At 32.1% G+C, this 13,712-nt stretch overlaps 2 protein-coding genes across 2 annotated transcripts in view; one reads left to right on the forward strand and one right to left on the reverse strand.

Moving 5' to 3' along the window:
* The window catches only part of LOC119610339 (protein outspread-like), a 90,414-nt gene that overhangs the window by 23,020 nt on the left and 53,682 nt on the right, over nucleotides 1-13,712 (reverse strand). The window lies entirely within an intron of this gene.
* Nucleotides 239-2,452, forward strand: LOC119610340 (alcohol dehydrogenase-related 31 kDa protein-like). The gene is made up of 3 exons (XM_037965503.1): nucleotides 239-422; nucleotides 492-899; nucleotides 2,052-2,452. Exons 1-3 carry the CDS (start codon nucleotides 330-332, stop codon nucleotides 2,346-2,348), a joined length of 798 nt encoding a protein of 265 aa, XP_037821431.1. The 5' UTR covers nucleotides 239-329; the 3' UTR covers nucleotides 2,349-2,452.

The following is a 13,712-nucleotide window of genomic DNA, read 5'->3' on the forward strand; positions in this document are numbered from 1 at the left end:
AGAGAATCCAGAATATATATTAGTAGTGAAATTGCCAGGGACTTCCAAAGTCCAGCTGTTTAAATAAAATTATTAATGATTATTTGCATTTAAGAGTGAATATGAATTATTTTCAATAACTATTCGTCACAGCTATTTCAATATATGCTAAAGATAAACAATATGGCTTATCTTTTAGTAACTAACTTCTATTAAGATAATTAATTTAAATAAAATAATTTCAAGTTCATTTTGAAAATAATAAATTGATTACAAAATTAGTTGGATTTAAGCGACAAAAGCGTTTAGAACTAAAAAACCGAACGTTGCTAGAAGAAAATTTCTCAATAATGGATTTGGAAGGTAAAAATGTGGTTTACGTAGCCGATTGTGGAGGCCTGGCTTTTGAGACCTGTAAAGTATTAGTATCACGTAATATAGCGGTGAGTTTAAACCACAATTAAAAATATCCAAAGAAATTTTTAAAAAAAATTGTTTCTTTATTCCTTAAGAAACTCGCCATTCTTCATAGTGTCGACAATCCTCAGGCCATAGCCAAACTTCAGGCTTTAAATCCTCGCACCCAAATTTTCTTTTGGAAATTTTCTTTTACCATGAGCCGCTCGAAAATGAAACGTTATTTCGATGATGTTATAACACAAATTGATTGTATAGATGTTTTGATAAATGGCAGCACTTTGTGCAAGGAACAAGATGTTGATGCCTCAATTAATGTGAACTTAATCACGCCCATTAATATTGTCAGTATTGTTATGCCTTTTATGGATAAGAGTAAAGATGGTGGCCGGGGTGGTATGATTGTGAATATTAATTCGGTGACTGGGTTGGATCCCTCGCCCGTATTTTGTGTTTATAGTGCGGCCAAGTTTGGCTTGCTAGGTTTTACCAGGAGTCTAGCGGTGAGTATTGAAAACTAAAAGATTTTAGTTCTAGTTTAGTTCTAGTTCAGTTCTAGTTCAGTTCTAGTTCAGTTCTAGTTCAGTTCTAGTTCAGTTCTAGTTCAGTTCTAGTTCAGTTCTAGTTCAGTTCTAGTTCAGTTCTAGTTCAGTTCTAGTTCAGTTCTAGTTCAGTTCTAGTTCAGTTCTAGTTCAGTTCTAGTTCAGTTCTAGTTCAGTTCTAGTTCAGTTCTAGTTCAGTTCTAGTTCAGTTCTAGTTCAGTTCTAGTTCAGTTCTAGTTCAGTTCTAGTTCAGTTCTAGTTCAGTTCTAGTTCAGTTCTAGTTCAGTTCTAGTTCAGTTCTAGTTCAGTTCTAGTTCAGTTCTAGTTCAGTTCTAGTTCAGTTCTAGTTCAGTTCTAGTACAGTTCTAGTTCAGTTCTAGTTCAGTTCTAGTTCAGTTCTAGTTCAGTTCTAGTTCTAGTTCTAGTTCAGTTCTAGTTCAGTCTAGTTCAGTTCTAGTTCAGTTCTAGTTCAGTTCTAGTTCAGATCTAGTTCATTTCTAGTTCAGTTCTAGTTCAGTTCTTGTTCAGTTCTAGTTCAGTTCTAGTTCAGTTCTAGTTCAGTTCTAGTTCAGTTCTAGTTCAGTGCTAGTTCAGTGCTAGTTCAGTTCTAGTTCAGTTCTAGTTCAGTTCTAGTTCAGTTCTAGTTCAGTTCTAGTTCAGTTCTAGTTCAGTTCTAGTTCAGTTCTAGTTCAGTTCTAGTTCAGTTCTAGTTCAGTTCTAGTTCAGTTCTAGTTCAGTTCTAGTTCAGTTCTAGTTCAGTTCTAGTTCAGTTCTAGTTCAGTCTAGTTCAGTTCTAGTTCAGTTCTAGTTCAGTTCTAGTTCAGTTCTAGTTCAGTTCCAGTTCAGTTCTAGTTCAGTTCTAGTTCTGTTCTGGGTTAGTTTAGTTCAGTGCTGTTCCGTTGTCAAACTGTAAATAAAGTCTTTAAACGATAATGAAAAATAAATTTTTTCCTAAACTTTCCTCAGATTCTTTTAATAGTTTTTGTTAAACTCTATAAAAATTTCCTATTGTCTTATAAAAAAACATAGTAAAAATATTTTTCTACATACTTTTCCATCTTTCATTTTATCTAACAAAATAAATATGTATCACCAAACGAACGAACATTTTAGCACCCAATTTATTACGATAAAACTGGTGTTGCGGTATTGGGCATTTGTTGTGGTCCCACAAAAACTTTTGTACGTCATACAATGAAGGCATTTCTTGAATATGGACAAGAGTATGTGGATAAATTAAAAGGGGCACCATGTCAGGAAACCGCAGTGTGTGCACGCAATATAGTACGAGCCATAGAAATGGGTTCAAATGGACAAATATGGATAGCTGACAATGAACGTTTGGACATTGTGAAACCACAACTCTATTGGAAAATGTCAAATGAATTGTTGGAGTATATGGAACGTTGAAGGAAAACAAAAGAAAACATCTTATAGTTTTGTGCAAAAATAAAAAATCTTTATTATGAGTTTCTTTTCAGCAAAAGGGTCAATAAACTTTTTGCTTAAGAACAAAAAAAATATTATTTTTCTTTGTAGTCGTATTGTGTTTTTCTTTTTTTTGAGTTTTTTTTTTTGTAATATTTTGCGGCCAACATGGTTTACAAGCAGATTTGTTGTTTTTATTAATTTTTTTTTACACACTATGGTTTGTAAACTATTACGGAATTCCCCTGAAAAAATGTTTTGTTGCAAGAACCACAAAATAAGCAAATCACTTAAAATAAACTTTTGGCATACATTCAAGAAAAATTTTTTTATTTGCGTTTTTCTTTCTAGAGATTTTTTCTTTATGAATAGTTAGATATTTTGCCGGTATTTCTGTTTGTGATGTGCCACACTCATATATTAGAAAATGCAATTAAGCTATTGTAAATTTTAGAAAATGCCACAAGAAAAATATTGTGTGTTTGGCGCAATACACGAAAAAATAGCAAATATTTAACACTAGAGAAACCAAGGTTTCAAAATAGAGACAGAAGAAGGCTAATGCTTATATTTAAATGGTTAAAGAAATTATTTTCCAATTTTTATTTTAAAAAATCTCAACAGCTCAATAAACATGAGACCATACACTAAATACTTGAACTGAATACTTTTAGTCATGCTCCCCCATTCTACGCCCTTTTCGACTTTTAATTGTGTTAAAAATAAATATGATTTTATTTCGTTGGTATTTTCTATACTACATTTTTTTCAGCTTTTTGTACCAGGTACTAAATTTATGGCTTCTTTGGTTTATATTTCAAAACATTATACAAAATTCACGTGCCACAAAACTCATTTAGTCATATGTATACCCAGCAGTTTTAAAGGAAAGCAATGCATTCCTTAAAAAATACTAACAGTATATAAATTTTAATGAAAAGGGAACAATCGGTTACTCTGTATATCATTGGTAATCTACAGTGTAATCAATTGTCAAGTTAGAGATCCAAAGTAAACTATATGTTTATTAGAACCAGTTTTAGTTCAATTCAAGCTCTGTTCTATTCAGTTTTAGTTTCAGTTCTAGTTCGGTTCTAGTTCAGTTCTAGTTCAGTTCTAGTTCAGTTCTAATTCAGTTCTAGTTCAGTTCTAGTTCAGTTCTAGTTCAGTTTCTAGTTCTAGTTCCAGTTCTAGTTCAGTCAGTTTCCAGTTCTAGTTCAGTTTCTAGTTCAGTTCTAGTTCAGTTCTCTAGTTAGTTCTAGTTTAGTTTCTAGTTTAATTCTAGTTCAGTACCGATTCAGTACTAGTTCAGTTATCTAGTTCTGTTCTAGTTCAGTTCTATTTCAGTTCTAGTTCCAGTTTAGTTCAGTAGATTCAGTTTCTAGATCAGTTCTAGTATCAGTTCTAGTATCAGTTCTAGATCAGTTCTAGTTCAGTTCTAGTTCAGTTCTAGTTCAGTTCTAGTTCAGTTCTAGTCAGTTCTAGTTCAGTTCTAGTCGTTCAGGTTCTAGTATTCAGTTCTAGTTCAGTTCTAGTTCAGTTCTAGTTCAGTTCTAGTTCAGTTCTAGTTCAGTTCTAGTTCAGTTCTAGTTCAGTTCTAGTTCAGTTCTAGTTCAGTTCTAGTTCAGTTCTAGTTCAGTTCTAGTTCAGTTCTAGTTCAGTTCTAGTTCAGTTCTAGTTCAGTTCTAGTTCAGTTCTAGTTCAGTTCTAGTTCAGTTCTAGTTCAGTTCTAGTTCAGTTCTAGTTCAGTTCTAGTTCAGTTCTAGTTCAGTTCTAGTTCAGTTCTAGTTCAGTTCTAGTTCAGTTCTAGTTCAGTTCTAGTTCAGTTCTAGTTCAGTTCTAGTTCAGTTCTAGTTCAGTTCTAGTTCAGTTCTAGTTCAGTTCTAGTTCAGTTCTAGTTCAGTTCTAGTTCAGTTCTAGTTCAGTTCTAGTTCAGTTCTAGTTCAGTTCTAGTCAGTTCTAGTTCAGTTCTAGTTCAGTTCTAGTTCAGTTCTAGTTCAGTTCTAGTTCAGTTCTAGTTCAGTTCTAGTTCAGTTCTAGTTCAGTTCTAGTTCAGTTCTTGTTCAGTTCTAGTTCAGTTCTAGTTCAGTTCTACTCTAGTTCTAGTTTAGTTCTAGTTTAGTTCTAGTTAAGTTCTAGTTCAGTTCTAGTTCAGTTCTAGTTCAGTTCTACTCCAGTTCTAGTTTAGTTCTAGTTAAGTTCTAGTTCAGTTCTAGTTCAGTTCTAGTTCAGTTCTAGTTCAGTTCTAGTTCAGTTCTAGTTCAGTTCTAGTTCAGTTCTAGTTCAGTTTTAGTTCAGTTCTAGTTCGGTTCAGTTCTAGTTCAGTTCTAGTTCAGTTCTAGTTCAGTTCTAGTTCAGTTCTAGTTCAGTTCTAGTTCAGTTCTAGTTCAGTTCTAGTTCAGTTCTAGTTCAGTTCTAGTTCAGTTCTAGTTCAGTTCTAGTTCAGTTCTAGTTCAGTTCTAGTTCAGTTCTAGTTCAGTTCTAGTTCAGTTCTAGTTCAGTTCTAGTTCAGTTCTAGTTCAGTTCTAGTTCAGTTCTAGTTCAGTTCTAGTTCAGTTCTAGTTCAGTTCTAGTTCAGTTCTAGTTCAGTTCTAGTTCAGTTCTAGTTCAGTTCTAGTTCAGTTCTAGTTCAGTTCTAGTTCAGTTCTAGTTCAGTTCTAGTTCAGTTCTAGTTCAGTTCTAGTTCAGTTCTAGTTCAGTTCTAGTTCAGTTCTAGTTCAGTTCTAGTTCAGTTCTAGTTCAGTTCTAGTTCAGTTCTAGTTCAGTTCTAGTTCAGTTCTAGTTCAGTTCTAGTTCAGTTCTAGTTCAGTTCTAGTTCAGTTCTAGTTCAGTTCTAGTTCAGTTCTAGTTCAGTTCTAGTTCAGTTCTAGTTCCAGTTCTAGTTCAGTTCTAGTTCAGTTCTAGTTCAGTTCTAGTTCAGTTCTAGTTCAGTTCTAGTTCAGTTCTAGTTCAGTTCTAGTTCAGTTCTAGTTCAGTTCTAGTTCAGTTCTAGTTCAGTTCTAGTTCAGTTCTAGTTCAGTTCTAGTTCAGTTCTAGTTCAGTTCTAGTTCAGTTCTAGTTCAGTTCTAGTTCAGTTCTAGTTCAGGTTCTAGTTCAGTTCTAGTTCAGTTCTAGTTCAGTTCTAGTTCAGTTTAGTTCAGTTCTAGTTCAGTTCTAGTTCAGTTCTAGTTCAGTTCTAGTTCAGTTCTAGTTTCAGTTTCTAGTTTCAGTTCTCTAGTTCAGTTCTAGTTTAGTTCTAGTTTAGTTCTAGTTTCAAAGTTTCTAGTTCAGTTCTAGTTCAGTTCTAGTTCAGTTCTAGTTCAGTTCTAGTTCAGTTCTAGTTCAGTTCTAGTTCAGTTCTAGTTCAGTTCTAGTTCAGTTCTAGTTCAGTTCTAGTTCAGTTCCAGTCAGTTCTAGTTCAAGTTCTAGTTCAGTTCTAGTTCAGTTCTAGTTCAGTTCTAGTTCAGTTCATTTCAGTTCTATTTCAGTTCTGTTCTAGTTCAGTTCTATTTTCAGTTCTGTTTCTAGTTCAGTTCTAGTTCAGTTCTATTCAGTTCTGTTCTAGTTCGTTCTATTTCAGTTCTGTTCTAGTTCAGTTCTAGTCTATTCAGTTCAGTTCTAGTTCAGTTCTAGTTCAGTTTTAGTTCAGTTTTGGTTCAGTTCTAGTTCAGTTCTAGTTCAGTTCTAGTTCTTTTTTACAGGAATCTTCTTTTAATCAGAATGGTTTTGGTATAGTACACTTTAGAATTACAATGTGTTTGTTGTATTTGTAGTTTAATATATTAGAAAATTATACTGAAAACCAAAAATACAAAAAAAAACTGACTAAAAATCGATTAGTCACTGTTACTGAACCGTGCAATTGTCAAAGATTATTTTTCATTTAGAACGTTGTTTCATCCATAAGCATAAAGAAAAACGAAAAAAAAAACTAAAAAAATATTAACAAATTACTATCGTTTTAAAGCCGCTGTTGTTATTGCTGCTGCCGAAGAAGTAGTAAAATCGCAGTAAAATATTTATGAATTTGATGCATTGCCAATAGACGATATCCGTACATATTGCGAAAAGTATTAATAGTGAATTTATAGCGGATGGGGCATAGTTTTTATTGCAACATACTATGACTATTCCACTGTTCGTTTATATTTCTATTGCCAAGTCATTATTATTTTTATATGTTCCTTTATGCATTTGTACGTACATATGAACTTTTGATTAATTAAACTTACGTCTAATTGTATTGGATGTTTAGGTTTTCTTTTATTTGTAATTTTGTTTCATCGTCGTCTGCAGTTATAACTAGAAATACCATGAAATTGGTTTGGGGAAAAAAAACTGTAGTCAAATGAAGCGTAAAAATGCATGTTTTTATTTGAGTTCAGCATGTGGCAATCGTTTTGAAAATCTATGGCGTAGTTCCTCTATAACTTCCTTACAAAAACTTACAGCTAATTTCTAATAAATGATGGCAATTTTGCTTAAACTTAAATATCTAAAAAATCTATGTTCATATTTAATCTTTTTGAGCAAGATTAATATCATCCTTCGTTTAATGTTTAATTCTAATTATTCGTTTTTCGTAAACTATAAATTGGTAGGTTTAAAAATTATGTGGAAATATACAATACATCCCTAGACGATCATTTGAAATCTTCCGACAACATTTCCACTATCCCTGTTAATTTGCAAATACAAATAAAGTTTTAAACTCAAAATACATTTCCTTGTATTCAAATCTAAAGCTTTTTAAACGCAATCCAATCTATTTCACAAAAAACACTGCAATCCTAAAAAAGCTATTACTCCCTAATAACTCCATAGACAACATAATATAGAAATTGAAGAAAAAAGGTTATAAGTAAACAATTTTCTAGCCTACTCTATTTTCTTTCAATAAACAAAGAAGAAAACTCATCATTTTTATTTACAATTTTATCAAAATATAATGAGCTTTTCTTCCACGTCTCTTCATATATTCATATTTACATTTTGTGAAAATAATACGAAACTTCAGGTACACTCCATAGAATTATGATCGTGATAATCAACTTGATGATTGGGCTTAACAAAAAAGGGTTTTTGATGTGTGTGCTTATTATAAAGCCTATCTATATGTTAAAGGACTATAACAATGAACTTCTTACTACTGTATTTACGCTGTGGTGGTGGTGATTGGGTTAAAGATGAAAAAATAAACGTGTAACAATGATGGAAAGAGTTGGCTGGAATTAAAGCTAAACTATAATAACAATTTGATATACATACATACATCCTAAAGTAAAAGTAACCCAGCAAAAGAACTGAGTGGACTTTTACTTATTAATGTTTGCGTCAAGGATTTATAAACAATGTAGTCTAAAGTCTATAGTTTAGTCTATAGTCTAGTCATAGTCGAGTCTATAGTCTAGTCTATAGTCTAGTCTAAAGTCCTAGTCTACAGTCTAGTCTATAGTCTAGTCTATGAGTCTAGTCTATAGTCCTAGTCTGATAGTCTAGTCTATAGTCTAGGCTATAGTCTAGTCTATAGTCTAGTCTATAGTCTAGTCTATAGTCTAGTCTATAGTCTAGTCTATAGTCTAGTCTATAGTCTAGTCTATAGTCTTAGTCTATAGTCTAGTCTATAGTCTAGTCTATAGTCTAGTCTATCGTCTAGTCTATAGTCTAGTCTATAGTCTAGTCTATAGTCTAGTCTATAGTCTAGTCTATAGTCTAGTCTATAGTCTAGTCTATAGTCTAGTCTATAGTCTAGTCTATAGTCTAGTCTAGTCTATAGTCTAGTCTAGTCTATAGTCTAGTCTAGTCTATAGTCTAGTCTAGTCTATAGTCTATAGTCTAGTCTAGTCTATAGTCTAGTCTAGTCTATAGTCTAGTCTAGTCTATAGTCTAGTCTATAGTCTAGTCTATAGTCTAGTCTATAGTCTAGTCTATAGTCTAGTCTATAGTCTAGTCTATAGTCTAGTCTATAGTCTAGTCTAGTCTAGTCTATTGTCTAGTCTATAGTCTAGTCTATAGTCTAGTCTATAGTCTAGTCTATAGTCTAGTCTATAGTCTAGTCTATAGTCTAGTCTATAGTCTAGTCTATAGTCTAGTCTATAGTCTAGTCTATAGTCTAGTCTATAGTCTAGTCTATAGTCTAGTCTATAGTCTAGTCTATAGTCTAGTCTATAGTCTAGTCTATAGTCTAGTCTATAGTCTAGTCTATAGTCTAGTCTATAGTCTAGTCTATAGTCTATAGTCTAGTCTATAGTCTAGTCTATAGTCTAGTCTATAGTCTAGTCTATAGTCTAGTCTATAGTCTAGTCTATAGTCTAGTCTATAGTCTAGTCTATAGTCTAGTCTATTCTAGTCTATAGTCGTCTATAGTCTATTCTATAGTCTAGTCTATAGTCTAGTCTATAGTCTAGTCTATAGTCTAGTCTATAGTCTAGTCTATAGTCTAGTCTATAGTCTAGTCTATAGTCTAGTCTATAGTCTAGTCTATAGTCTAGTCTATAGTCTAGTCTATAGTCTAGTCTATAGTCTAGTCTATAGTCTAGTCTATAGTCTAGTCTATAGTCTAGTCTATAGTCTAGTCTATAGTCTAGTCTATAGTCTAGTCTATAGTAGTCTATAGTCTAGTCTATAGTCTAGTCTATAGTCTAGTCTATAGTCTAGTCTATAGTCTAGTTTATAGTCTAGTCTATAGTCTAGTCTATAGTCTAGTCTATAGTCTAGTCTATAGTCTAGTCTATAGTCTAGTCTATAGTCTAGTCTATAGTCTAGTCTATAGTCTAGTCTATAGTATAGTCTAGTCTAGCTATTAGTCTAGTCTATAGTCTAGTCTATAGTCTAGTCTATAGTCTAGTCTATAGTCTAGTCTATAGTCTAGTCTATAGTCTAGTCTATAGTCTAGTCTATAGTCTAGTCTATAGTCTAGTCTATAGTCTAGTCTATAGTCTAGTCTATAGTCTAGTCTATAGTCGTTTGTAAATTCTGCTGGGTTATTAGCTGTTAACATAGCTTTCTTTCAAATCATACTCTAAAGAAAATAATAAAATTCAATGCAATTCTTCTTTTCAAATATAGAAATATATAAATGTGTAAAACATCTGATGCACTAGTACTTTATATTTAACCTTAGAATCTATGTATGCGTAAATCATTATGCAATAGAAAAAAATCACAAAATAAAATCAAATAAAATGGTTACACAGATACTAAACTTAGATGTGTATAGTGTATGTTATACATCGTGTATATATCGTATGGGTATAGATGGTGTAGTACATCATCAAAAATTACTTCCTGATTCTGTATAACATGTCTGTCTGTCTTCTTACTATTTCATCTTCAGTTTGTTCTTTATTTTTTTATTGTATAGCTTGAACTTCTTCTACTGTTGGGCTGTCAGAAACTAGAGTTTTGTTTTGTATGATGTTAGGTAGATGTTGTTATGCTTGAATACAAGTAGTAGTAGTAGTTGTTATTTTCCTATAATAGCAGCCGTAATAGTAGTAGCTTCTAGTATGTAGTTATAAACTGTTTTTAACATGACTTTACCATGTTTTTATGTCATACCCTACATTGCAATTTTTCAGTTAAATGACACGTTTAAGATGGGGTTGGTTGGTTGATTGCTCTGGCAAAAGTTCAATGAGTTAAGAAGAGTTATGGTTCTTGGTGAAAAAGTCTTTGATGTGGTTGTTATTGGGTTAAGAAGAGGAATATGAGTAATTAGGAAATACAAATAAAGAAGGTTTTCACTTTTATTAACTACGGCAAAACAATAATATGAGTCATACGGAATGTATGTGGGCGTATTAAATTATTCTTAAAATAAATATTAATCATACGCATAGGTGTTTCTAATTAAGTTAAAGAATCATTAAAATTTTTTTCCTAGAAAAATAAAAAATTTCTTCAGAAAGAGAGACATTTTGCAGAAATGTAAAAATATTCTCACAAATATAAATTTTCAGGAAATTTTGTTTAACAAGAGAAAGTTAGCGAAAATTTTGAGATAATTTTCTTTAAAATATAACTATGTATAGTTTAGTCTATAGTCTAGTCTATTTTCTAGTCTATGTTCTAGTCTATAGTCTAGTCTATAGTCCAGTCTATAGTCTAGTCTATAGTCCAGTCTATAGTCCAGTCTATAGTCTAGTCTATAGTCTAGTCTATAGTCTAGTCTATAGTCTAGCCTATAGTCTAGTCTATAGTCTAGTCTATATTCTAGTCCATAGTCTAGTCTAGTCTATAGTCTAGTCTATAGTCTAGTCTATAGTCTAGTCTATAGTCTAGTCTATAGTCTAGTCTATAGTCTAGTCTCTAGTCTAGTCTATAGTCTAGTCTATAGTCTAGTCTATAGTCTAGTCTATAGTCTAGTCTATAGTCTAGTAGTCTAGTCTATAGTCTTGTCTATAGTCTAGTGTATAGTCTAGTCTATAGTCTAGTCTATAGTCTAGTCTATAGTCTAGTCTACAGTCTAGTCTATAGACTAGTCTATAGTCTAGTCTATAGACTAGTCTATAGTCTAGTCTATAGTCTAATCTATAATCTAGTCTATAGTCTAGTCTATAGTCTAGTCTATAGTCTAGTCTATAGTCTAGTCTATAGTCTAGTCTATAGTCTAGTCTATAGTCTAGTCTATAGTCTAGTCTATAGTCTAGTCTATAGTCTAGTCTATAGTCTAGTCTATAGTCTAGTCTATAGTCTAGTCTATAGTCTAGTCTATAGTCTAGTCTATAGTCTAGTCTATAGTCTAGTCTATAGTCTAGTCTATAGTCTAGTCTATAGTCTAGTCTATAGTCTAGTCTATAGTCTAGTCTATAGTCTAGTCTATAGTCTAGTCTTTAGTCTAGTCTATAGTCTAGTCTATAGTCTAGTCTATAGTCTAGTCTTTAGTCTAGTCTATAGTCTAGTCTATAGTCTAGTCTATAGTCTAGTCTATAGTCTAGTCTATAGTCTAGTCTATAGTCTAGTCTATAGTCTAGTCTATAGTCTAGTCTAAAGTCTAGTCTATAGTCTAGACTATAGTCTAGTCTATAGTCTAGTCTATAGTCTAGTCTATAGTCTAGTCTATAGTCTAGTCTATAGTCTAGTCTATAGTCTAGTCTATAGTCTAGTCTATAGTCTAGTCTATAGTCTAGTCTATAGTCTAGTCTATAGTCTGGTCTATAGTCTGGTCTATAGTCTGGTCTATAGTCTGGTCTATAGTCTAGTCTATAGTCTAGTCTATAGTCTGGTCTATAGTCTAGTCTATAGTCTAGTCTATAGTCTAGTCTATAGTCTAGTTTATAGTCTAGTCTATAGTCTAGTCTATAGTTCAGTCTATAGTCTAGTCTATAGTCTAGTCTATAGTCTAGTCTATGGTCTAGTCTATAGTCTAGTCTATAGTCTAGTCTATAGTCTAGTCTATAGTCTAGTCTATAGTATAGTCTATAGTCTAGTCTATAGTCTAGTCTTTAGTCTCGTCTATAGTCTAGTCTATAGTCTACTCTATAGTCTAGTCTATAGTCTAGTCTATAGTCTAGTCTATAGTCTAGTCTTAGTCTAGTCTATAGTCTAGTCTATAGTCTAGTCTATAGTCTATTCTATAGTCTAGTCTATAGTCTAGTCTATAGTTTAGTCTATAGTCTAGTCTATAGTCTAGTCTATAGTTTAGTCTATAGTTTAGTCTATAGTCTAGTCTATAGTCTAGTCTATAGTCTAGTCTATAGTCTAGTCTATGTCTAGTCTATAGTCTAGTCTATAGTCTAGTCTATAGTCTAGTCTATAGTCTAGTCTATAGTCTAGTCTATAGTCTAGTCTATAGTCTAGTCTATAGTCTAGTCTATAGTCTAGTCTATAGTCTAGTCTATAGTCTAGTCTATAGTCTAGTCTATAGTCTAGTCTATAGTCTAGTCTATAGTCTAGTCTATAGTCTAGTCTATATCTAGTCTATAGTCTAGTCTATAGTCTAGTCTATAGTCTAGTCTAGTCTAGTCTATAGTCTAGTCTATAGTCTAGTCTATAGTCTATCTAGTCTAGTCTAGTAGTCTATTATAGTCTAGTCTATAGTCTAGCCTATAGTCTAGTCTATAGTCTAGTCTATAGTCTAGTATAGTCTATTGTCTTGTCTATAGCCTAATCTATAGTGTAGTCTATTGTTTTGCCTATAGTCTAGTCTATAGTCTAGTCTATAGTCTAGTCTATAGTCTAGTCTATAGTCTAGTCTATAGTCTAGTCTATAGTCTAGTCTATAGTCTAGTCTATAGTCTAGTCTATATCTAGTCTATAGTCTAGTCTATAGTCTATCTAGTCTATAGTCTAGTCTATAGTCTAGTCTATAGTCTAGTCTATAGTCTAGTCTATAGTCTAGTCTATAGTCTAGTCTATAGTCTAGTCTATAGTCTAGTCTATAGTCTAGTCTATAGTCTAGTCTATAGTCTAGTCTATAGTCTAGTCTATAGTCTAGTCTATAGTCTAGTCTATAGTCTAGTCTATAGTCTAGTCTATAGTCTAGTCTATAGTCTAGTCTATAGTCTAGTCTATAGTCTAGTCTATAGTCTAGTCTATAGTCTAGTCTATAGTCTAGTCTATAGTCTAGTCTATAGTCTAGTCTATAGTCTAGTCTATAGTCTAGTATATAGTCTAGTATATAGTCTAGTCTATAGTCTAGTCTATAGTCTAGTCTATAGTCTAGTCTTCAGTGTATCTAAAGCCTAGTTTATTCTACAGTCGAGTCTATAGTAAGGTAATATGTAGTGTGTTCCCACTTCGTTGCTGATTAATTTACCATTACCAAAGCTACTTGTTATTCTGGTGTTCTTTAATTTTGTGCACTTTTAAGATTGATATGATATTATTAAAAATGTGGTATAGTGTTTTCTCTAGGAATACATTTAAAACAAAAAACAAAAAATACATTCTTACATGTTGTAAGTTATTTGTTAAAACTGTTTGGAGCTGTAGTGTAACCCCAGTCCATTCTAAAGGAGAATTAAATAAATATTTTGCAAATTTACCAGCACACCTCTACAATAAACATGCAAAAGTTAAAAAAAAACACTTAACATTTTGAATATTGATTTAAAGACAATTACAGCCATTTACTATTAGTCATAGTTCCATTAATAGAATACTAATAAACTATTATCGTTTTATATAAAAAATATTTTTCTACCGATTTATGAATTATGTTATTTTATTTTTTTAAATGATCAATAAAATTTGTTTCTTTCACCAACAATTTTCGGCGCCATTTCAGTTCATAAAATTATCATAAAAATGTGCAACATTGTTGTTGCTCTATAGATTATTGCAATTTTTTTCCCAAGTTGGGTTTTGTGCAAACAACCTGCTTAAGTAACACAAATCATATTTGAACATGGTATCTGAAGAAAG

Source organism: Lucilia sericata, unplaced genomic scaffold (assembly GCF_015586225.1).
Source record: "Lucilia sericata isolate MDLA Ls3-8-SP2 unplaced genomic scaffold, ASM1558622v1 Contig001161F_arrow, whole genome shotgun sequence".
NCBI lineage: Eukaryota > Metazoa > Arthropoda > Insecta > Diptera > Calliphoridae > Lucilia > Lucilia sericata.